This window comes from Tachysurus vachellii, chromosome 26, assembly GCF_030014155.1.
Source record: "Tachysurus vachellii isolate PV-2020 chromosome 26, HZAU_Pvac_v1, whole genome shotgun sequence".
Classification (NCBI taxonomy): Eukaryota; Metazoa; Chordata; class Actinopteri; order Siluriformes; family Bagridae; genus Tachysurus; species Tachysurus vachellii.
In genome coordinates this window covers 9,808,433-9,834,188 of record NC_083485.1, presented here as the reverse complement: position 1 = coordinate 9,834,188, position 25,756 = coordinate 9,808,433, and the positions used below count along the sequence as shown (strand labels likewise).

At 44.9% G+C, this 25,756-nt stretch overlaps 1 protein-coding gene across 2 annotated transcripts in view; it reads right to left on the bottom strand.

Moving 5' to 3' along the window:
- Window positions 1–25,756, bottom strand: part of zzef1 (zinc finger, ZZ-type with EF hand domain 1) — a 57,272-nt gene that overhangs the window by 5,363 nt on the left and 26,153 nt on the right. Inside the window, exons 31-51 of one of the 2 annotated variants that reach the window (XM_060862486.1) lie at window positions 23,977–24,096; window positions 23,126–23,287; window positions 22,805–22,934; window positions 20,358–20,496; window positions 19,598–19,763; window positions 19,203–19,447; window positions 18,755–19,018; window positions 13,832–14,004; window positions 13,444–13,724; window positions 11,922–12,096; window positions 11,226–11,358; window positions 10,367–10,548; window positions 9,761–10,066; window positions 9,148–9,248; window positions 8,840–8,975; window positions 8,304–8,663; window positions 8,054–8,197; window positions 7,224–7,392; window positions 6,459–6,557; window positions 4,467–4,632; window positions 272–422 (exon numbers count right to left, since the gene is read on the bottom strand). In XM_060862486.1, coding sequence (XP_060718469.1) covers window positions 272–422; window positions 4,467–4,632; window positions 6,459–6,557; window positions 7,224–7,392; window positions 8,054–8,197; window positions 8,304–8,663; window positions 8,840–8,975; window positions 9,148–9,248; window positions 9,761–10,066; window positions 10,367–10,548; window positions 11,226–11,358; window positions 11,922–12,096; window positions 13,444–13,724; window positions 13,832–14,004; window positions 18,755–19,018; window positions 19,203–19,447; window positions 19,598–19,763; window positions 20,358–20,496; window positions 22,805–22,934; window positions 23,126–23,287; window positions 23,977–24,096 — 3,802 coding nt within the window. The remainder of the gene's footprint in view (window positions 1–271; window positions 423–4,466; window positions 4,633–6,458; window positions 6,558–7,223; window positions 7,393–8,053; window positions 8,198–8,303; window positions 8,664–8,839; window positions 8,976–9,147; window positions 9,249–9,760; window positions 10,067–10,366; window positions 10,549–11,225; window positions 11,359–11,921; window positions 12,097–13,443; window positions 13,725–13,831; window positions 14,005–18,754; window positions 19,019–19,202; window positions 19,448–19,597; window positions 19,764–20,357; window positions 20,497–22,804; window positions 22,935–23,125; window positions 23,288–23,976; window positions 24,097–25,756) is intronic. The other variant, XM_060862488.1, reaches the window with a different exon arrangement.

Below are 25,756 nucleotides of genomic sequence, written 5' to 3'. Positions count from 1 at the left end.
ACACACACACACACACACACACACACACACACACACACACACACACACATATATATATATATATATAGGTGCACACACGCACACACACAGTTCTTTGTTCAGGTGAGCAGGTGGACGAGATAAGCAGAGTGTGTTCAGCACACCTAGAACTTATACACTGAGTAATGTAATGCACACAAACTCTCATGACACAAAGTAGACGTTCATTCTTGAGAATGGTGACGTGTGTGTGTGTGTGTGTGTGTGTGTGAGGAGAAAGGTAAAATCTCACCATGGCTTTGGTCTCAGCAATGAAAAAGAGTTCAGTGAGAGCTCGATGAAGTGGCAACAGGACGCTGATGCTGGTGGGATCATGATTTACTCCACCTTCCATTGTGGTAAAGAGCTGCCACAGTGGCCTGAGCAGGGTCAGATCACAGCCCCTGCAAAAAACACACACACATCTGTGTAAATTCCTTATTCTCCATTATTAATGCCATTCATAATAATCGCTTTGCTCCACAGAGACTAACAATAATCATGACCTCAATAAGCAAAAGCAATCCTTACAGCTCTTTTAGAATTCATTTTTAATTACATTTTCCTTCTATCCATTTGGGAACACGTTAGTCCCTATCAAGATATTAAATCTCTCTCTCTCTCTCTCACACACACACACACACACACACACACACACAGTTGGTTGAACATCACAGGAAAGACTAACTTATTTTAAATTATTTAAATTGTTTGAATATTAATGAAACAATGATTTGCCCACACTCTAGGAGACCGTTAGCTCCAGCAACACATTCATGTGTTCATATCATATCAACTACAAAATCTAAAACTGAATCGTTCTCTTCTCTTTTAATAATAACAAGGTTCCAGAATCATCATCTTGAGGTTCCAGATTCATTTGGACCTTTAGTGATGTTTCCTTTTTTTTTTTCCTACAGTACCTTTGCATTTCATAGGCTTAAAATCTGTAGTTTCTCCCACAGCAGTAATTTAATTCATGTAGAAAATGACGTTCTATTCTCTGGACGTGATCACTACATAGTGTAAGATAGGTCATGTGGCAGGTTCCCAACAGAGTCATTTGAAATTCAGCTACAGAAGAAGCTTTTTATTTTAATATTAGGTTTTAAATATTGTTTTTAAGGACAAGTATGTAGATGCATGTTATTATTATTATTATATTATTAAATCTTGCACAGTGATGGAGGACAGTTTCAGCTACCTTACGCCACAAATAGGGCAAATATAAATATTCTTATCATCCCAATTGGGTCTTTGACAAATCCAACAGTTTTATGTGTGTGTGTGTGTCTATAATGTGAAAGTTTGCGTGACAGTAAAGCAGTTAAACAGGAAGTGAGGGAATTTCTTGGCACCAGAGTGTTGTATTTAGACTCAAACTTCTAATGTGAGTGAAGGACCAGGACTTGGCACTTCACAGAAAGTGAGACCAAATCTCAGCCATGTTTTTACATTTATACTGTATATCAAGCCCAAAATCTGGCAGAGATGTTAGCGAACGGAAACTTGTGAGGGCTTCAGAAACCAGTAACTGAGGAAATATCTCAGCAATGACTTGATGTACTGCCATTACATTTAGAAAATCTTCCTAGGTTTTGGTCTTCGCTCGTCAGCACTAAGTGGCAGAGCAACACACATACACACACATACACATACACTTTTATTTTTACTCAATTAAACAACCAACAAATTAATAAACAAACAAATACATAAGCGTGTGTGTGTAAATAAAGTATGGCACAAATGACAAATTTATTCCTCTATTAAAGGTCATTTTGCTGAAAGGAAATGTGAGTAAAAGTGGAACAAGGGGTCTGACATCACTATTATGGAAAATCTGGATAGTATTCAAATAAAAATTCAACAGAATAAAACACACACGTTTGTGAGGTGTCGGCACGGGAGGTCAGATATGTACATAGATATGAACACACACACACAAACAGAAAAAAGAATGAGATCATTCTTTCTTTAATAAGCACACAGTCATCTGCTGTAATTCAGTGCTCTGGCTGACTGCTGCACCACTTTCAGCCACAGGTGGGCAGGGAGCCATTTGCATGGTCTATTCCTCCAAGCTCTTATTCATCTGACACCACAGACCATAATATCCACATTTTAGAACAACACACACACACACACACACACACACACACACACACACACACACACACACACACACACACACACACACACACACACACACACACACACAAACAGCCTGCTGGAGATGATCATGTACTGGAGTCCAGACACCATGGAAAACATGCAAATCATCTCACTGGCATGTGAACCCATCGTCATGGCAACAATCAAGAGGGGAAGCATGTGGCTCGTGCTTTATGCAAAAGCTTTGTAAATCTGAAGCCCAGGCGTCAACTTATTAAAGGAGTAGCTCACATCCTTCTGGATGCCTATACATGAGGTAATGAGGGAACTCCACTCCCTTTACTCTGAATCTGGGATCAGTCGAGGTTTCTAAACACACTTAAGTCTGGTAAACACACACAGCTGCCTGCTGCTGATACTATGATGTCATACTGTGGAGTTGAGTAGAGAAGGAAATAACAAAATCTAAGGGAAATCTATCTATCTATCTATCTATCTATCTATCTATCTATCTATCTATCTATCTATCTATCTATCTATCTATCTATCTATCTATATATATATATATATATATATATATATATATATATATATATATATATATTGATTTTTCCCCCAAAAGGTACCTACCTATGTCTAGATTCCCTTATTTACATCATCAAATTGTACTTTTATCTGTCTCCTTTCACAGATTGTTATTTACTGCATATGAGAAGGCATTTAATACTTCTTATGAGAAGGTATACAACTGTAATGTCTATTGCTGAACTAGAAAGTGATGTGAAATGACCTTTTACCCAACGCCCATTTAGTTCTTACCCAACGTGCACCTCTCCTTACCCAGCGTGCACCTCTCCTTACCCAGCGTGCACCTCTCCTTACCCAGCGTGCACCTCTCCTTACCCAACGTGCACCTCTCCTTACCCAGCGTGCACCTCTCCTTACCCAACGTGCACCTCTCCTTACCCAGCGTGCACCTCTCCTTACCCAACATTTGTTGTTTGAGCTTATTTTGCCATTGCGTACCGTTTGACACCATTTAAAGCAGAGTCTAACAAAAAGAAATGTTTCTATACTACTTCTATATTAAAATTATAAACAGTGGTAAACAATTTTTCTCCTTCGCCTACAGTACACCTGCAAATAAATTTACTGAATGATATTACAGATGACGGCAAAAGCGCAAAGTTAACAGTGATATAGATGTTCTAGCATACCAAAAAAAATAAAACACTAATGTTGCAATCATAATGGAATTTAATTTAAACACAATAGATCATAATGTGTGTCAAACTACGCCGTCAGTTGATACCCTGTATTTGACAATTAAATACCCTACATTGAAGCAATAATAATAATAATAATAACAACAAATTTTTTTTTTTTTTACACAAAACCCATCAGCCCTCATTATGATTTTGCTTTATTTTTGCCTCATTAATATTTTGCTTTCTTAACTAACACAGAAGCCTTCTAGTTATTTCTATATTTATTTTTTTGTTGGAAAAGTAAGGTTTGAAAATCGAAAATGTTATTAAACTTAATAAAGAATAAGTCATAAAATAATATACTTTTGGATTAGTTTGCTTAACAATATAGTCAAAATAATCTGAATAAAGAAAAAGAAAAGCGATGATTGGAGCAGTATAAAATGCTAACATTTGAGTACTAAACCCAATATAAATGAACTTTTAAAGGAATTCAAAGCTTCCCTGTCAGCTCTAATTCTTGACTTCATGGTCTGACAGTAGCAGGCTCAGAACGGGATGGATAGATTCGCACAAATTTACTGGAATGCTGCTGGTATGGAAATTCTGCTGCGTCTGTGTGATCTACCCTGATCTTCAGGGCAGGTCAAGAGACCAGCAGAGCGCGAGAGAGAGAGAGCGAGCGAGAGAGAGGAGAGGGAGAGAGAGAGAGCGAGCGAGAGAGAGAGGAGAGGGAGAGAGAGAGATAGATAGAGAGAGTGAGAGAGAGAGAGAGGAGAGGGAGAGAGAGAGAGAGAGAAAGAAACAGAGTGGAAGAGACGCATACACCATGAACACACACACCCACACACACAACTAACTTATGTTTTTTTCCTGTTTGTTTTGCTCTTTTCTCCCTCATTGTTGTTGTTGTTCAATAAGTTTGTAATAATTCCATATGCACATATGTATATTACTCATATAACTTTGCTTTGGTAACAGTGTGGTTTTACTTTCTTGCCAATAAAGCGCTGAACTGAACTGAACTGAAAGAGAAGAGTCTGTGTGTATATGTGTGTGTGTGTGTGTGTGTGTGTGTGTGTGTGTGTGTGTGTGTGTGTGAGAAAGAGAGCTGTAACTAACACATACCACTGAGTAGGACACTGCAGTATCCGCAGCAGCAGGTGAATTGCCTTTAAGCGCTGACTTCCTGTCTGACGACAGGCCACGCTCACCTGCCATTCCCAGATGACCGCCAGCGGCAGATGGGCCAGAGCCTGGTCATCAGCCAACATCTGCTTCAGGATCTCAAAACCTGCGTTTGGACAAGAATAAAGCATAAATAAAGTCGATTATTGTTGTTCTTTCTGGATCATCGACAAGACTAAATGACTATAAGCAACATTAATCTGTGAAATAAGATTTTAAAAGTGACTCCATGTGAAGATTTCCCAAACAGACAGATCTTCAGAGCTATACCAACTCGTACGTCCTGGTTTCACTCACACTGTACCTGAGCAGGATGGGTAAACAAATAAAGCCAGTGTACTTAGGTATGGTTTATTTGTTAGCTGGAAATGGAAAACAATGTGGGATTTCCAAATGAACCACATCGGCAGTTGGAGCAGAGCTATTAGAGTACTGAGTTAATATCAGATCAGTTTTATCCATTTGACTGGATTCAGAGAGATACTCATAAATAAAAGTTTGTTGCTTAGCATTTAAGATTTAAATTTAAGATTATTGCCAATTATGTACAATGATGGCTCCTGTACTAGGAACTGCCCTTTTCTGCATTACGACTCATTTTCTACTATTTACCTGAAAGGGCAACGGAAAAGCCAGGGTTGCCAAGTTTATCTTAATTCCCCTTATCATGAGATGAATGACATTAGCATTCTATGTAAACAGAGCATTTAAAGGTGGGGTCTCCGTTGTTTAAGAAATGCTTCAGAAAACTGAGTCGGGCCGACAAACAAAACAAATACAAAACTAAAGTGTAGCCAATGAGCAGAAAGGGGCGGGTCTTATCAATATGGGCGGAGAGAGTGTTCAGTGCGCATTTGTGACATTAGCAGAAAGCGGTTTTAACATTGACATGGAGGATAAAAACAAATAAAGAAAGCAAAGAAAGGGTTACGATAAGGCAAGAAGTAGGACGAGTTAATATAGGATCAGCTTTCCAGCGCTGGAGAGAACTGAAGGAGCAGGAAGTTGGCCTCATATTCACAGATTGGAGTTTCCTGAGTCAATAACTCCTGAGCTAAACGCTGTTACTACACAAATAACACCTCTTTTCTATCGTAGTAATGTAGAGAGGCAACCGTGTTTTGTGTAGTAACAGCGTTTAGTTCAGGAGTTATTGACTCGGGAAACTCCAGTCTGTGAATATGCGGCCAACTTTCCTTCTCGATAGGTGAGTAACGTTTTTTGCTTTGTTACACAGAACTAATATAAGTCGTCCTTTACATGATTATCCTTGTGTGTCATTTTTGCTTGTTTGTTTATCTGCAATCGTATTGTTCCTCCCTTCAGCTATGATAAAGACACATTTCTTTCCATTAGTTGCCTGGGCTAAGTATGTATGTGTGGGCGGAGCTATAATTACAGGGGTGGGACCCATTTGGGTTAGGGGCGTGTTTGTTTTGGTGATTTCAAATGTCAACATTGGCTTTCAAACAACGGAGACCCCACCTTTAATACAGAGCATTTAGCCCAAGGATGGAAAATAAAATATATTTGATATTCCTGTATAGACTTATAATTCCAACGCTGGGGCAAAAAGGTGCACGACTCAATTAGTGTGATAAGAGTGGAGAAGGCGCAGGTGAGGAGAGCGCACCTGCTGCTGCTTAGAAAATGACTACAGTAATCAATCACACACGCTCAGGAGATGCATGCCAACTCTCTCTCTCTCTCTCTCTCTCTGACACACACACACACACGAGCAGGCAGAGGTAGAATCGGGTCAAGCAATTCTGATGGAAATTGACTGGTCCTGAAAGCTATTCTACTAAAAATAGGATAAACAGTGAAAGAAAACAGACCGTTATTTGAGAGAGAGAGAGAGAGAGAGAGAGAGAGAGAGAGAGAGTGACAGACTGAGAGAGAGAGAGAGAGAGAGAGAGAGAGCGAGCTAACCAGTTTGGAAGCGTCCACGATGTCCTCCAGTCACAGTGAACTTGTAGCCCCATTCTGTATTACTCATGTCTGACACAAACCTGTAGTGAAGAGTGTCCCCTGTGGGAGAAAAAGAGTAATGAAAATCCACACCTTACTACACTTGCCTAATAGTGTACCTACATAGTGCCGTGGATAAGTATTCAGCCTTCTTCAACCGTGAAATGACTTAACTGTGATTTGATGTCATGCATCTACACTGTCTCTAACACTGAAGACCAAAGAGCCATCAATACAAGTCTGGGTTTTCTAGGAAGATATCAATCAGTGTTTGGATTAAACAATACAATAAATCCATTATTTTAAAACCAGAAAATTATGGCACGACCGTGCCTTAGACTAGAGGAAACCATCCACCAAAACTCAATGACAGGATACGATGTCCATAGGACAACCAAAGCCTGGACACCTCACAATGCCGTATGAAGTCGTTTGAAATCTCATTTGGAAGCCAGGATGGAAATAATGTAGAAAAAGATACTGATGAGACCAAATGAACGTTTTGGTTCTGGCACAAAGCACTACATTTGGTAGAAACCTAACACTGCTGGTTATCCTGACACCAACATCACTGTAGTGAAGCATGGTGGCGGTAGCATTATGGTATGTGGCTGGTTTTCATCAAAAGGAATTGGGAAATTGTTCAGGCTTAAAAGCTTGAGATTTACCTACCAGTTAGACAAGCAGGCCCTGTGAGCCCTGCCAAACTGGGTGTGAACTCATTACCTGGTATCTCCACATCAGCCCATTTGTGGTAGGAGCCGCTAAAGGTGTGCAGGTCCTGCTGGAAGTCGGCACTACTGGCCAGCTGCAGCTCGTCACATCCCTCCTCAGTTTGGCATCGAGAATCGAACTTCACAGACAGATAAAATGCTCCGGGGATGTGCACCTTGTCCTGAATCAGTGGAGGTAAAAGATCATTAAGGGCAAGATTTCAGTTATAGCACCAGCGCACAATGTAATCCTATTATTTATAACATTGTGGCAGAACAGGGAGGTCTATGGATGTGGCAGAATGCGGGCAAAATGGGGTACTGTTGGGAAGCTGATGGCTGATGTAGGGAGGAATGAGGCAAAATGCTGTAGAATAGTGGTAATATAGGCAAAGGGTAGAACTGAGGCAGATTGGGTACATAATGAGGCAAACATTGGGGTGGCCTAGGGGCAGCATGATGTAGAAAGGAAGAGGAATAGGGCAGCATGTGGGCAGAATGGTGTAGTTATGGTAGGTATAGGGGCTGTATGGCAGTAGTATGTGAGATGACTCTGGGTGATATGGGGCAAAACACTGACAGAATGAGAATAATACCGAAACACTGGGGAAGAGTGAGGACTAAATGCTGGCAGAATGGGGCCAGTATATGAGCTCTAGTTTGCCAAGATGGAGTCAGAACTGGGGCAGATGGGAAGCAGAATGGTGGCAATAATGGGTCAGTATATTGCTTGTTGTTGGCATGGAGGATGTATAGGAGCAGGTTGGAAGCTGGATTGGAGCAGTATGAAAACAAGGACAGAGGCAGAATGTAGAATGAGGACAGATGCAAAAAATGTCATACCTCAAAGTTAGTGTTGTTGTCGTAGGGGTGTTTGGATTCTCTGACCTGCATGGCCATAACAGGCTCCTCCATGAACTGACACGCAGTCAGGGACAGACTGTCCAGCATGCTCTGACTGCAACCTTTTATCACCTTCTGCAGGATCTGCACCAGGACAGAAGACGACATTCAACACAAGTGTGCGCATTGTACAAAGTACAATCAGCGTATATAAGAATAGTGCGTATATTTTGCTTCCACACAGACGTACCTTTTCCCACAGCGGCTTCTCCTCCAGCTGCATGAGCATGTCGAGGATGTGGGCCATGTGTGAGGCTCCACTCAGCTCCAAGTCCTCCTCGCTGATAGGATCACTGTCAGGCCAGTGGGCTAGCAGCAGAGCCAGCACGTGCCGGGCGTACAGGATGCTGATGGCCTCATTCACACGGAACAGGTAGTGGCGCACTGCCTTGTTACTGCGCGCATCCAGTTCCTTGTGCAGCAGCGCTGAGCTCTTGGTGCGCCGCTGCTTGGCATAACTGAGCTGCAGCTCGCTTTCCGTGATGGTGATCAGCTTCTGCGTCACTGCGTTCGTCTCCTCTGTGGCCGTCTCGCAGCGGCTTGGCTTCAGCTGTGAGAGAGGAAACATTCGGAGAGGTCAGAGTCTACGGTACTGATTCGTCTGAAGCTTTTAAGGGTTTTGAGAAACATCACCTTGTATTGCTTACACTTCCTACTCCTTATGTTAAGCACTGGGCATCATGAACGTTTACATTTAATGTTTGAAGATGGCCAAAAGCAACGTACCACGCAGGGTGTGATGATCATGTCCGTGTCCACGGCCTTCGCATGACGCTCGTCCGAGTGCGTACGCTTAGCAGGCTGCCATTTCTGTGCCAGCGTCCGAATCGTCTCGTCTGTCTTTATCACGTCTCCGTCAAACCTGAGAGAATCAAGGCATTCTCCGATCATTTCCCTTTCAAGAGTTTTTTTGGTTTGTTTTACAGACGCTCCTTTCGTTTGATCAGACAGGAGGACTTTCAGCTTTAAACTGCTATATCAGATATGACCTGAAACGAACAATCTTTAAAATAACAAGGGAAAAGTCTACTCACCGTTTCTGCACTTCCCGGAAAAACGAGTCCGTCCTCTTCATTTGGAGCTCATACAAAGCTCTCAGGATGTGCAGAGGAGCATTTAGAGCATCATGAGTAAGCTGGAAGAAGACACACGGTTGAAGACCCTAACATTTTTTACGTGTATTTACATGCCCTGTAAAAGGATGCATCAATACTGATACTGCTCCAATACCATGCTCACTTCCTTGGGGTGTGTCGCCTAGTGCCATAGTGTGCTGCACTTCCTGCCTACTGTGTGTCGTTACTCAAATCAACACACTAGTGTTAGAAACGACGATCCTAGCAGTCTGAGCGTGTGAACGTATACCGAGTACATAACACGTTCCGTGCCGCTCCTGACTGATTAATAATAAAGAGATTACAACTTTTTATACTAATATCACAACAAGGACCAAAAAATCTTCTTCCAGATTGGGAAATCACTATTGTTGCATCACTAATCATGTAATCTGAAATGACTGTGTATCCCATATCTGGTAAAAAGAATCTAGAACGAGGATGAATAGTTTATGGAACATTTAAAATGACTCGTGCGCAAAGAAGAACTTTGTTGTTGTGTTTTCTGTATCGTCTTGTTTGTTGCACTCACCTGGAAGCAGGCTTTGGTCTCTTCATCCAGCCCCTCGAGCGGATCGGCGTCTTCGGCGCAGCAGCTGGAAAGGTCCGAGTCGTGCCCTTTGTCCTTCTCTCTGTCCTCCTCTCGCTCGCCGCTCTCGCTCTCTTCGGCCATGAAGTGGATCTCGCGTTTAGACGAGTAGAGCATGATGGAAAGGATCTCCAGGTCACGCAACAGCCATGTCTTGCTGAAGCCAGTGCCCTTACTGCATTTGCGTACCAGCAACTGCATGAGGCCAGCGCTGTGCATGGCCTGCTGGACCTGCTCGCTGCCGTGCTTCTGCCACACACACACACACACACACACACACACTTTACTGTCTGTTGTCTAGCTCATAATCGATAATGCGGAGTTAAAAAGCAGAGGCAAGACATTATATTTCTGCACAAACGTTAGCATGCTGTCAAAAGCAACGTTAGCAAGCATGTGGTCAACTACAGTGCTAACAAACATGAAGCTGAATTTCCTGTTTTACTACAAACAGGAAATTTCCCTGTTCTGATATTCCACTCTAAATCTGTAAATTTCCTCGCATTTATGTGAGACTATTCTGCATGATAGATAAGAAGCTTGTGTCACCTTAAGGATGATGTAAAGGCCTTTGAGGGCGAGTGAGAGCACCCAGGTTGCCTCCACAGCATCCGGGGTGCTGCTTTCTACCCCGTTCTGCAGCAGCTGGCTCACGACGGAGATGAAATCCTTCAGGTAATGACTGGACAGAGCCAGACTCTCATCAGACTGCATCAGCTGGTAATCCTTCACTGTGGGGGGGGAAAAGCGATTAAGGAGCAGTGATTAAGGATATAACTGCAACGTGACATGTCAGAACTGAAGGAACTAAAAAAACTACACGAGTTGCGCTGTCTTAGGGAATGATCAACAACGTGGTGAGGTGATGAAGGAGATGAGAGGAACAGTTTATAGAGTTGCTTGAAAATGTTAGATTTCACTTATCCCAGGAGAGTCGGGCACAAGCCATGGCGCTACACCCTGGATGAGGTGCCAGTCCATCACACACACACGTTCACACACTACGGACAATTTAGAGATGCTACTCAATCTACAAAGCATGTCTTTAGACCGTGGGAGGAAACCGTAGTACCCTGAGGAAAACATGCAATCTAGCGTGGGAATATATATATATATATATATATATATATATATATATATATATATATATATATATATATATATATATATATATATACATATATATATACACACAGACGCCTGGGACACCACTGTAGGAGCCTCAGTTAAAACTGATTCTAAATACACATATATATTGCACATTGGCCTTTCTGTTAAATCTGCTGAAGTCTCTCTGAACCTGTTTTATGCTGAAGGACATGTACTGTGATGGTTTATTATTAAGGTTAACAAAGTTCAGGACTGCTCTTTGACTGCATCTCTCTCTCTCTTGATCTCTGTCTCTCACCCGTTCTCCTTTTACGCGTCTTGACGTCGACGACGGCGGCTCGGTTCTTCTTGGTGAAGTGTTTGAGCAGGATGATGTTGTGCTGCTCGTTAGCGTTGTCTAGGAACACCGACTGAGTTCCCATACACAGCACCTGAAACCACAGGCATTTGTTTACCTTCAGAAAGTTGTATTAGGATCACGGTCATTAATGTATACAGCACCTTGTCACAAAGAACAATCGATTTCAGACGCTTGTTTAACTTTCATCACTTTGACGAGGCTGGAATGATGTGCTGGAAGTGGTAGCTCAGTGGTTAAGGTGTTTGACTATTGATCTGAAGGTCGTGAGTTCGAATCCCCTGCCACTCCGTGGTCCCTCGGAAAGGCCCATAATTTGCTCAGTTGTAGAAAAATGAGATAACTATAAGCCATTTTTCACAGGACAAAACCCTCGAAAATGAACAGGACCCTGAATTTCTAAATCGTTATGTATTTACACAGGTGCACTATAAAGTCAAACAGTTCCCAGTGTGTTGAAAGGATGTTCAGTAAGAGCAGACGTGTGAAAGACTCCAGGCATGAGCATGTCTTTATGATTACAGCAGCAGCAGCAGCTCTACAGTGTCTACAGTATCCAGGTGAGGTGATCTACTCTAGTAAGGGGGAAAAGGGGCATAAATTGTGCTCACCGGGTACAAATTTGCTTTTCCATACCTCAGGGAAGATGACCAGGACATGCAGAGTGAAGATGTTGGAGCGTTTGAATTGGTGTGGTAGCTGCTTAATGCAGTGATCAGTGAAGATAGCGATAACGTCGGACCACTGAGGACACGCGTTCAGGTTTCTCAAGATGTCCGCTACCGAGCTCGCCCAGTCTAAACCAATACGACTGCAATGACACAGCAGAAGCAGAAAAACAATCGTATGATTAATTACAGACACAAACATTCAGATCATACACCAGAAACATTCTCCTGTTTACAGAGGCTTCCCGGACACAACCTTTCATAATTATAATGTCCTCCCAAATGGCAAATATTGGTTCAACAAGTGCTTACGAATGTAAAAAAAAAAAAAGCAGCAAGTGACAGTCGAGAGCAACAACAATAAAGATCATGTGATGTTTACTGCTAGATCATAAGATTTATGAAATATGAAACACAGATGCTTCTTTGTTTGTTCGATCAACAGTCAAAATTTAAACTTTCCAAAACTTTAACATCTGCATTTATTCTCTACTTAAAGGTGGGGTCTCCGTTGTTTGAGAAATGCTTCAGAAAACTGCGTTGGGCCTCCAAACAAAACAAAAACAAAACTAACCAATGAAGCCAATGAGCAGAAAGGGGCGTGTCTTGTCAATATGGGCATAGAGAGTGTTCAGTGCGCATGTGTGACATTAGCAGAAAGCGGTTTTAACATTGACATGGAGGATAAAAAGAAAGAAAGAAAGCGAAGAAAGGCTTACGGCAAGGCAAGAAGTAGGACCGTGTTAATATAGGATCAGCTGTCCAGCGCTGGAGAGAACTGAACGTCTTCCGTGTGAAACGGAGATAAACCTTTCATGGTACAACACACAGTACTACAAAAACACATTTGTATTACCATAGTATTACTCATCGAGTTCATTTATTGCTAAAAAATATCCCCTCGATCAGCTGCCCCAACAGGTTCCGCCATAATACTTGTCTGGATTATACTTGGGTTATACTTGTCTGGTGTATGTATGGGGCGGAGCTATCAAAATAGGGGTGGGACACATTTGGGTTAGGGGCGTGTTTGTTTAGGTGATTTCAAATGTCAACATTGGCTTTCAAACAACGGAGACCCCACCTTTAAATTATTTTTTTTAGAGGTTTTCTGCTTCAATTTAATGCAGTTTAATGACTATGATATACCAAAATCTATTTAAAAAAAATCAAATAAAAATCATAAATTAAAACAAATCAATATAACATTACTTTATTAATTAAACTATTCATTAATATTAATTATTAATTAAAAAATATGTTTATTTCATTGTGCATGTGCTGTCTGTGTGTTTTATTAATTCATGTATTTATGTGGAATAAAATTAGAATGACAAAACCAAAGCATGTTAAATTTAAAGGAAAATAAATAAATAAATAAAAATAACTTGGTTTGATGTCAGGTTTTATTTGGTGATGGGTTTTTATTTTGCTCTGATCTGATTGCGGTCTTTTTAACCAGAGTACTGAATGTTGCGAGGATAACTGACCTGTCCAGACACACAGCTCCAAGGCTGAACAAAAGCTGAGTGGTTTTCCAGCCTTGTATGTCGTTGATCGCTCCGTTAGCCGGCGCCAGCAGCTCGTATTTTTCAGAAAGAGCCTCGGTGACGGCTGCGTCTGCCTCGGCAGGTAAGATGCGCAGAAGCAGCTGCCCTAGGAGTCCGAGTGTCAGGTGGTAGGCTTCGTTCAGACATCCCGCGTTGGAGATGACCACACGGAAGAGCAGAGGCAGAATAGGGCTCAGACCAGAGAGGGAAATTGTGGTGCCCTGTAGAGTCAAAGGCTAAATACGTGACCATGGTTTTATTTTTTTTTAAAAATGCCTTCGTCTGTAAGTACATTGAAGCAGCTGTACAAAAGTAACCAAGACATTACCGGTTTGGCTGAAGGTAACATGGCTGCCAGCAATCCCAGAATCCTCTCCCTGGAACACTCTGCAAACACCTGCTCCTGCAGAGGTCCTTTCAGCTCCGTCTCGTCTTCCTGCTCTTTGTTGTCCACATGCTCAGAGGTAGGAGATGTGATGGTATCACCACTGGAGTCAGCAGCTGGGAACCAAACATCATGGTTCAGTGCACCAGTTAGAGGTGTGGTCTGTGTATATTTCTGTTTACTATTCACTTCAAACTTAAACTACCACACACACTCCTTTAGTCCCCCTCACCACACTCCTTTAGTCTCCCTCACACACTCCTTTAGTCTGCCTCACACACTCCTTTAGTCTGCCTCACACACTCCTTTAGTCTGCCTCACACACTCCTTTAGTCTGCCTCACCACACTCCTTTAGTCCCCCTCACCACACTCCTTTAGTCCCCCTCACCACACTCCTTTAGTCCCCCTCACCACACTCCTTTAGTCCCCCTCACCACACTCCTTTAGTCCCCCTCACCACACTCCTTTAGTCCCCCTCACCACACTCCTTTAGTCCGCCTCACACACTCCTTTAGTCCGCCTCACACACTCCTTTAGTCCGCCTCACACACTCCTTTAGTCCGCCTCACACACTCCTTTAGTCCGCCTCACACACTCCTTTAGTCCGCCTCACACACTCCTTTAGTCCGCCTCACCACACTCCTTTAGTCCGCCTCACCACACTCCTTTAGTCCGCCTCACACACTCCTTTAGTCCGCCTCACACACTCCTTTAGTCCGCCTCACACACTCCTTTAGTCCCCCTCACCACACTCCTTTAGTCCCCCTCACCACACTCCTTTAGTCTCCCGCACACACTCCTTTACTCTCCCTCACCACACTCCTTTAGTCTCCCGCACACACTCCTTTAGTCTCCCTCACCACACTCCTTTAGTCTCCCTCACCACACTCCTTTAGTCTCCCTCACCACACTCCTTTAGTCTCCCTCACCACACTCCTTTAGTCTCCCTCACCACACTCCTTTAGTCTCCCTCACCACACTCCTCTAGTCTCCCGCACACACTCCTCTAGTCTCCCGCACACACTCCTCTAGTCTCCCGCACACACTCCTCTAGTCTCCCTCACCACACTCCTTTACTCTCCCTCACCACACTCCTTTACTCTCCCTCACCACACTCCTTTACTCTCCCGCACACACTCCTTTAGTCTCCCGCACACACTCCTTTAGTCTCCCGCACACACTCCTTTACTCTCCCTCACACACTCCTTTACTCTCCCTCACCACACTCCTTTAGTCCCCCTCACCACACTCCTTTACTCTCCCTCACCACACTCCTTTACTCTCCCGCACACACTCCTTTACTCTCCCTCACCACACTCCTTTAGTCTCCCTCACCACACTCCTTTAGTCTCCCTCACCACACTCCTTTAGTCTCCCTCACCACACTCCTTTACTCTCCCTCACCACACTCCTTTAGTCTCCCGCACACACTCCTTTAGTCTCCCGCACACACTCCTTTAGTCTCCCGCACACACTCCTTTAGTCCGCCTCACACACTCCTTTAGTCCGCCTCACACACTCCTTTAGTCCGCCTCACACACTCCTTTAGTCCGCCTCACCACACTCCTTTAGTCCGCCTCACCACACTCCTTTAGTCCGCCTCACACACTCCTTTAGTCCGCCTCACACACTCCTTTAGTCCCCCTCACCACACTCCTTTAGTCTCCCTCACCACACTCCTTTAGTCTCCCGCACACACTCCTTTACTCTCCCTCACCACACTCCTTTAGTCTCCCGCACACACTCCTTTAGTCTCCCTCACCACACTCCTTTAGTCTCCCTCACCACACTCCTTTAGTCTCCCTCACCACACTCCTTTAGTCTCCCTCACCACACTCCTTTAGTCTCCCTCACCACACTCCTTTAGTCTCCCTCACCACACTCCTTTAGTCTCCCTCACCACACTCCTTTAGTCTCCCTCACCACACTCCTCTAGTCTCCCGCACACACTCCTCTAGTCTCCCGCACACACTCCTCTAGTCTCCCTCACCACACTCCTTTAGTCTCCCTCACCACACTCCTTTACTCTCCCTCACCACACTCCTTTACTCTCCCGCACACACTCCTTTACTCTCCCGCACACACTCCTTTACTCTCCCGCACACACTCCTTTAGTCTCCCTCACACACTCCTTTACTCTCCCTCACCACACTCCTTTAGTCCCCCGCACACACTCCTTTACTCTCCCGCACACACTCCTTTACTCTCCCGCACACACTCCTTTACTCTCCCGCACACACTCCTTTACTCTCCCGCACACACTCCTTTACTCTCCCGCACACACTCCTTTACTCTCCCTCACCACACTCCTTTAGTCTCCCTCACCACACTCCTTTAGTCTCCCGCACAACACTCCTTTAGTCTCCCGCACCACACTCCTTTAGTCTCCCGCACCACACTCCTTTACTCTCCCTCACCACACTCCTTTAGTCCCCCTCACCACACTCCTTTAGTCTCCCGCACACACTCCTTTAGTCTCCCGCACACACTCCTTTAGTCTCCCGCACACACTCCTTTAGTCTCCCGCACACACTCCTTTAGTCTCCCGCACACACTCCTTTAGTCCGCCTCACACACTCCTTTAGTCCGCCTCACACACTCCTTTAGTCCGCCTCACACACTCCTTTAGTCCGCCTCACACACTCCTTTAGTCCGCCTCACACACTCCTTTAGTCCGCCTCACACACTCCTTTAGTCCGCCTCACACACTCCTTTAGTCCGCCTCACACACTCCTTTAGTCCGCCTCACACACTCCTTTAGTCCGCCTCACCACACTCCTTTAGTCCGCCTCACACACTCCTTTAGTCACACACTCCTTTACTCTCCCTCACCACACTCCTTTAGTCCCCCTCACCACACTCCTTTACTCTCCCGCACACACTCCTTTACTCTCCCTCACCACACTCCTTTACTCTCCCTCACCACACTCCTTTACTCTCCCTCACCACACTCCTTTACTCTCCCTCACCACACTCCTTTACTCTCCCTCACCACACTCCTTTAGTCCCCCTCACCACACTCCTTTAGTCCCCCTCACCACACTCCTTTACTCTCCCGCACACACTCCTTTACTCTCCCTCAACACACTCCTTTAGTCTCCCGCACACACTCCTTTAGTCTCCCTCACACACTCCTTTAGTCTCCCTCACCACACTCCTTTACTCTCCCTCACCACACTCCTTTAGTCTCCCGCACACACTCCTTTAGTCTCCCGCACACACTCCTTTAGTCTCCCTCACCACACTCCTTTAGTCTCCCTCACCACACTCCTTTACTCTCCCTCACCACACTCCTTTAGTCTCCCGCACACACTCCTTTAGTCTCCCGCACACACTCCTTTAGTCTCCCTCACCACACTCCTTTAGTCTCCCTCACCACACTCCTTTACTCTCCCTCACCACACTCCTTTAGTCTCCCGCACACACTCCTTTAGTCTCCCTCACCACACTCCTTTAGTCTCCCTCACCACACTCCTTTAGTCTCCCTCACACACTCCTTTACTCTCCCTCACCACACTCCTTTAGTCTCCCGCACACACTCCTTTAGTCTCCCGCACACACTCCTTTAGTCTCCCGCACCACACTCCTTTAGTCTCCCGCACCACACTCCTTTAGTCTCCCGCACCACACTCCTTTAGTCTCCCGCACCACACTCCTTTAGTCTCCCGCACCACACTCCTTTAGTCTCCCGCACCACACTCCTTTAGTCTCCCGCACCACACTCCTTTAGTCTCCCGCACCACACTCCTTTAGTCCCCCTCACCACACTCCTTTAGTCTCCCGCACACACTCCTTTAGTCTCCCGCACCACACTCCTTTAGTCCCCCTCACCACACTCCTTTAGTCTCCCGCACACACTCCTTTAGTCTCCCGCACACACTCCTTTAGTCTCCCGCACACACTCCTTTAGTCCGCCTCACACACTCCTTTAGTCCGCCTCACACACTCCTTTAGTCCGCCTCACACACTCCTTTAGTCTGCCTCACACACTCCTTTAGTCCGCCTCACACACTCCTTTAGTCCGCCTCACACACTCCTTTAGTCCGCCTCACACACTCCTTTAGTCCGCCTCACACACTCCTTTAGTCCGCCTCACCACACTCCTTTAGTCCGCCTCACCACACTCCTTTAGTCCGCCTCACCACTCCTTTAGTCCGCCTCACACACTCCTTTAGTCTCCCTCACCACACTCCTTTACTCTCCCTCACCACACTCCTTTAGTCTCCCGCACACACTCCTTTACTCTCCCTCACCACACTCCTTTAGTCCCCCTCACCACACTCCTTTACTCTCCCTCACCACACTCCTTTACTCTCCCGCACACACTCCTTTAGTCTCCCGCACACACTCCTTTAGTCTCCCGCACACACTCCTTTAGTCTCCCGCACACACTCCTTTAGTCTCCCGCACACACTCCTTTAGTCTCCCGCACACACTCCTTTAGTCTCCCGCACACACTCCTTTAGTCTCCCGCACACACTCCTTTAGTCTCCCGCACACACTCCTTTAGTCTCCCGCACACACTCCTTTAGTCTCCCGCACACACTCCTTTAGTCTCCCGCACACACTCCTTTAGTCTCCCGCACACACTCCTTTAGTCTCCCGCACACACTCCTTTAGTCTCCCGCACACACTCCTTTAGTCTCCCGCACACACTCCTTTAGTCTCCCGCACACACTCCTTTAGTCCCCCTCACCACACTCCTTTAGTCTCCTGCACACACTCCTTTAGTCTCCCTCACACACTCCTTTAGTCTCCCTCACACACTCCTTTAGTCTCCCTCACAAAAAGCTAATTGACAATTGGATCATATCCATGTGTGTATCCATTCTGTGTCCTCTACACTTGAACATGCCATGTCTTACCTCTGAGCTCGGGAGACAGCGTGTCTTCACTGGACAGTGACGGAGAGTCCAGTGTATCCTGGGAAACCAGCTGGCCCCGCCCCCCTGTCTCCTCTGCAGACAATGTTTTAAAGAGCGAGGAAGGTGGAGAGCAGATCGCTGCAGTGCTACCTGGTAGAGAGGAAGTGTCTGAGATACTGAGCTCCTGACTGAGCTCTGGGCTGAGACGACACGGCTCCGGCTCAGTAGAGGAGAGCAACGACAATAGAGCTGAAGCTCGCAAACCTAGAAGAGAAAGAGGAAGAGACAGAAGTCAGACGATGATAATGTCGATTATAAATGACAGAGCTCATTTCCCTCATGTTTATTAGTACAGAATGTTTCCAGAGAAACCATGTTTTTAGACTCAGAAGCATGTTGCTTACACAAAAAAGAGCCTTCTTCATATATCTTCTTCATATATTTTTACCTTTTCCTGTCTGGCCCTTCATCAAACACTCAGTAATGAGCTGGGAGCAGCGGCTCTGCAGCGCAGCAGCGTGACACTGAACCACGGGCTCCTTTGACTCGCTCATCAGCTCTGAGGTGAACAAGGCCAGGCAGGTGAACAGGAGCCAGGAGTAGTTATGGATGTATGGCTGGATGAGCCGGTGCCGATCGCTGAGGCGGATGGTTACCATGGGGTAGACGGTGATCCGGTGGGTAGGCAGGTGACTGTGGGGGGAATTAACTAGATCTGTGACACTTCCATTCACTTTATTAACACAAATGAAACATTTCTCTTAACCTCTTTGGAAAAGCATCTGATGAGGAAAAAATAGACCATCCCTAATAAACTGTTGGGATTTTCCCTAAATTTTTTACCTGTCTGGGTATTTTTTGGCATTGTAGCAGCCGAAACAGAGGTCAAAGTCCTCGCAGACGTTGCAGTTGATTCTGCTGCCTACAATGAGACCCTGGCAGTGATCACAAGCATACTCCATGTTTACCATCTCGTGCTCGTCCTCATGTCCTTCAGGCTTGGCACCGCCTGGAGAGGAAAAACAGAACCGTAAGAACAAAATCCCAGGCGTGCTGCCACCTTAAAAAAACCCAAACATTTACAAGGATGCTGATAATCGGTTATGCAAATACTGTACTCCTTTATTATTTCTTTTTTTTTTGAGTACCATCTGCACATCTCTTAGATAAACAGATAAGATTTCTTTTCTGGCCAAGTTTTTATGCAGCATTGTATGTATTCTTGTTGAACTTGCAATATTTGTCACACAAGAGCTTCTCTGGAGCTACTGTACAGTTAGCTGGAACCGACGACTTTATTCCGTACGTGAGATAAGTAAGAATTAAAACATTCAGGGCTTTCTGTTAAAATGAACTATGAGGTGTTTTCTCATGGGGGCAGTGATGCACACACAACAACACAATAGCACATCTAAAATACCTTTGTTCCTCCTAAACCAGAGAAAAAACGTTCAGAAGAAAACCGAGTTCCTGTCTTTGTTATTTATAAACAGTCCTTCTTGCAGCAGTCTCACTGATTTCTTTGTTAAGTAACAACCAAGGGTTAGAAAACATCCTAGCGACACATCGCTCATGCTTTTACATGGAGATTTAAGAGGCTCACTGAGGAAGCAGGTCTTGCACAGGTCCATGTCGGTGCACTGCAGACAGCGGTAGCGGTGTCCAGGAGCGATTCTCTCACACCCATCACACGAGATCTCCACGTTCAACAGATCGCAGTAGCGAGCGATGAACATGTGCATCTGCAGAAAGCAAAGGATGCAAGAATTTAGACACAAACATGCAGAGTAAGAAATGTATGCATGTATTATAAATCAGTAAACTGCTTTAGTTCAAAGTTTCACTGACTCGTTCTCTGACTCGCTCATTTAATCTCTCACTGAATAGCTCACTGAATCGCTCAATAAGTCACGTTAAGTCATTCGTTAAGTCACTCAATGAATCACTCAATGAGTCACTCAATGAGTCACTGATTCACTCACTGAATCGCTCAATAAATCACTGAATCGCTCAATAAGTCACGTTAAGTCACTCGTTAAGTCACTCAATGAATCACTCAATGAGTCACTGATTCACTCACTGAATCGCTCAATAAATCACTGAGTCGCTCACTGAGTCGCTCACTGAGTCGCTCACTGAGTCGCTCACTGAGTCGCTCACTGAGTCGCTCACTGAGTCGCTCACTGAGTCGCTCACTGAGTCGCTCACTGAGTCGCTCACAACTTGAATGAAATTTCCTGGTTAGATAATTACACTTGATCATATAGTAAACAGCTCTAGATGGGAAATGATTTATAATCACACTCTACAGCAGGGGTGTCAAACTCGGGTCCAATATCAAACATTTGATCAAATATCAAACATCCATATCAAACATTTGATATGATCTCGCGGGTATCAAATATCAAACATATATGATATCAAATATCAAACATCCATATCAAACATTTGATATGATCTCGCGGGCCAAATATAATTACACCAAATTTGGCCAGCGAGATCATATCAAATGTGCATTACAGCTGGCTAGCCGCATGCTCCGCTAATACTACAAATCCCAGAATGCCTTGCCACTGTGTTGACGCGTAGTCACGAACAGCAAGCACCCCTCATTCTCTGTTGACAGTCGTTAACAACCATGCTACAGTCACATCGGGCAAGTTAACTCCACCCTCCACAAAAATGGCCAAACGAAAGATGGACAATAGGAGCTTTCAAGACAGATGGGAGGCAGATTATCTGTTCACGAAAATAAAGGACAGACCTGTTTGTCTTGTGTGCTAACGGAGCTAACGTGTCTGTAACGAAAGAATATAACATAAGAAGACACTAGTCGAAAAGTTGGATTTTCATTGAATGAAATTATTATTTTTGGTTGTTTTGTTGTTGGTTTTTCAAAAAAAAAACACTTCAAAAAGGAGCTTAAAATGATCCAGTGAGAGGCGTCATTTATTTTATTTATTTAAATAAGAAATGAACACCACTGATGTGTCTTTTATTTCAAATTTAATTTCTTATGTGTTTATAATATCAAGCTCTGGTTGTTTCAAATCCTGTGTTCAAGCAAAACCAAAGTTTTTTCCATATGAAAAAGGTTGAACATTACATATCAGTTGCAGTTAATTTTTCAATAAATATTCAGTTTGGCCCGTGACTTTATCTCAGTTTTATATTTTGGCCCACTGTGAATTTGAGTTTGACACCCCTGCTCTACGGTGCTCTACTCTGATGAGGAGGGGTTTATGGTTTCTTCAAGTCATCTCCCACCGTCACTTGCTCATTAGCGTAAACGTAAACGTCTAATTCATATCCTGAATCGATTGAGATATATATATATATATATATATATATATATATATATATATATATATATATATATATATATATATATATCTGTAAAGCTGCTTTGTGACAATGTCCACTGTTAAAAGTGCTATACAAAAAAAAAATGAAGCAAATGGAGTTTATTCAGTCGCTGATCAGAATGAGCTCATGGAAATACTCCTTAGTGTGTATTTGTGATTTCTAGCTCACTAAAAGAACACCAGTGGATGTGCGGCATTTTCCATGGAAAGGTTTGTGTTATGCTGTTCAAAAAAAAAAAGGAGATTTGTGTAGAGTGAAAAGGCAAGTTTGCTAAGTGTGAGGTTGATTTCCTTGTAAATATTTACTAAGAGCTTATGTCTGGCTCGAGCTGTGGAATTCTAACAGGTGTTGACATTTTCTCCGTGTTTACCGAGTCAAGATAAAGAGACTCTCTGCTTCAAGAGACATTTTTGGGACGCATTTTAAGGGCCATTTTTCTTAATATTATTCTTAACAGGATGTCCGTTAGCTAGAAAAAGCTTCACAATGCTTTCGATTGCTCTGGTCGTTCAAATTTATTATAACGCTGCGGTTTCTGTAAGCTAGAAACCTTCCGAGCTTTCTCTTGACACACATTTTCTGTATTTTTAACTAGTTGTCAAAAAAAAGAAAATGCGATTTTGCATGGCAAAAACGCTGCCTGCATGAACATTAGCATTGCTTTGTGTGTTCAGGTGTGTCTACCTTTCTCTTCTCCTCTGCTGAGGCTTGGGAAATCTTGTCGAACCATTTCTCAAACATGCCGTCCATGCACTCGTCCATCCACTCCGTGTTCCTCTCGTAGTCGGAGATCTCGTCCTCTTCTGTCCACTGACTGCGGAGACGACAGAGAGACGAGAAAGTAGAAATCAGTGGATGTTAAGGACACTGTAGTCTGGCACATGGGCTTAAAAACAAGTTACAGTAAAGAAAACGGATTCGTTATTTAATCGGTTTAATCATAAATCGGTTTGGCGCTGCAGTATAGTGACTTATTTCTGGGTTTTAGCAAAGGGGTTCACACACCTGATGGCGATGTCATGTACGCTGATGTTCTCCTGAGACATGGTGAGCAGCAGATCAGGTAACTTGATGTCTTCAAAAAGAGGCAGGTCTTGAACTTCCCAGCTCATCCCCAGCAGGTGAAGTAGACACGTCTGTACACACGACAACGCTGGCAACAGCACCCTGAGGCACAAAGGTAGAGCTTCATTAGAAACAAATACAACCATAAAACATATCAAACTTTATGCATTCTCTTTCACACACACACACTCTCACAAACACACCCTCACACACACACCCTGCCACTATCACAGCCATCAGTTACTGCTAAAGAGCATGAACACTGTTTCCCTCTCTCTTTCTCACATACACACTCCCTCTCCTCACACACTCTCACCCTCTCTCTCACATACACACACACTCTCTCTCTCACATACACACACTCACCCTCTCGCATACACACACTCACCCTCTCACACACACACACACACACACTCTCACACACACCCTCTCACTCTCTCTCACATACATACTTTCTTTCACTCACTCTTTTATAGTAAGCGTTTCTTACACAAGTTCAATGAGTTTCCGTCAGATCGTAAAAAAATTCTGGTCATTAAAAAAAAAGAAAAGAAAAAAAAAGAAAAACATTCACAGATAAACTGAACAATTAGTGATAAAATACACTTGTGCTGAAACTTAATACACAAAAACAAAGACTTCTTTTCAAAAGCTCTCCCTTGTGGACAGTTATCGTCTTCTGTTATCACCCAAATCAGTATTTCTTTCATATTTACAACAAATAAGCTAAATCAGGTTGTATAAGCACATAAGCTACTTTAATCCTTAAAAAAATAAATAAGCCATCTTACTTGTCACCGAGCTTGCTGAATCCTTGCACGGCTTCTACGAGCATGCGGATGAGCTGATGGTAGGACGACCTGACCTGCTCCTTCAGATCCGGTCCACAGCCGGACAACTGGGAGAAATAACTAAAAAGACAAGGAGGTCTAATATTAAAATGCGAATACTGATGAGATGTGTGATGTCATTAGAAAAGATACACGCTACGACCTTTTACACTATCACACCATATTCTGCGGTCGAAACGAAACACTTAGAAGCGGCTGTTTATGCGTCATTCGTTAAAATCCAAGTGCCGCTCGGCCTGGACCTGGATTAATAAAGATCATTTTACGCTTTCAAATCCCCTTATGAGGAACGTAAAAACAAGGTCTGTGATGTCACCCGGTATGGCGCAACCGGGGCCCCACCCTGGAGCCAGGCCCGGGGTTGGGGCTCGCATGCGAGCGCCTGGTGGCCGGGTCTTACCCCATGGGGCCCGGCCGGGCTCAGCCTGAAGGAGCGACGTGGGGCCGATCTCCTGTGGGCTCACCACCTTCAGGAGGAACCGTAAGAGGCCCGTGCATTGTGGATTGGGTGGCAGTCGAAGGCGGGGGCCTCGGCAACCCAATCCCCGGACACGGAATCTGGCTCTAGGGACGTGGAATGTCACTTCGCTGGGGGGGAAGGAGCCTGAGCTGGTGCGGGAGGTTGAGAGATACCGACTAGAAATAGTTGGGCTCGCCTCCACGCACAGCTTGGGCTCTGGAACCCCACTCCTCGAGAGAGGCTGGACTCTTTACTACTCTGGAATTGCCCGCGGTGAGAGGCGGCGGGCTGGTGTGGGCTTGCTCGTAGCCCCCCAGCTCAGCCACCATGTGTTGGAGTTCACCCCGGTGAACGAGAGGGTAGTTTCCTTGCGCCTTCGGGTTGGGGATAGGTCTCTCACTGTTATTTGCACTTACGGGGAGGGGTGCTGGAAAGTTCTCCGACCGGGGACCCGTCGTTCTACTGGGGGACTTCAACGCTCACATGGGCAGCGACAGTGACACCTGGAGGGGCGTGATTGGGAGGAACGCCCCCCCAACCTGAACCCGAGTGGTGTTCTGTTATTGGACTTCTGTGCTAGCCACAGTTTGTCCATAACGAACACCATGTTCAAGCATAAGGGTGTCCATCAGTGCATGTGGCACCAGTACACCCTAGGTCGGAGGTCGATGATCGACTTTGTGGTTGTTTCATCTGACCTCCAGCCAAACGTTTGGCAGAGCCTCCGGTCAGAGAGATCTTCCATTCCCACCTCCGGCAGAGCTTCAACCAGATCCCGAGGGAGGTTGAAAACATTGAGCCCGAGTGGACCATGTTCTCCACCTCCATTGTCGACGCAACCGCTCGGAGCTGTGGCCGTAAGGTCTCCGGTGCCTGTCGTGGCGGCAATCCCCGAACCCGGTGGTCAAGCTGAAGAAGGAGTCCTATCGAGCCTGGTTGGCTCGGAAGACTCCGGAGGTGGCTGATAGGTACCGGAGAGCCAAGCGAGCTTCAGCCTGGGTGGTTGCGAAAGCAAAAACCCAGGTCTGGGAGGAGTTCGGTGAGGCCATGGAGAAGGTGAGGCCATGGACACTGTTTACAGTGGGAATCTGCTGACTTCGACTGGGGACATTCTCGGACGGTGGAAGGAGTACTTTGAGGATCTTCTCAACCCCATCGACATGTCTTCCACTAAGGAAGCAGAGGCCGAGGGCTCAGTTGTGGACTCGTCGATCCCCCAAGCTGAGGTCCCTGAGGTATCTGAGAAGCTCCTCGGTGCCA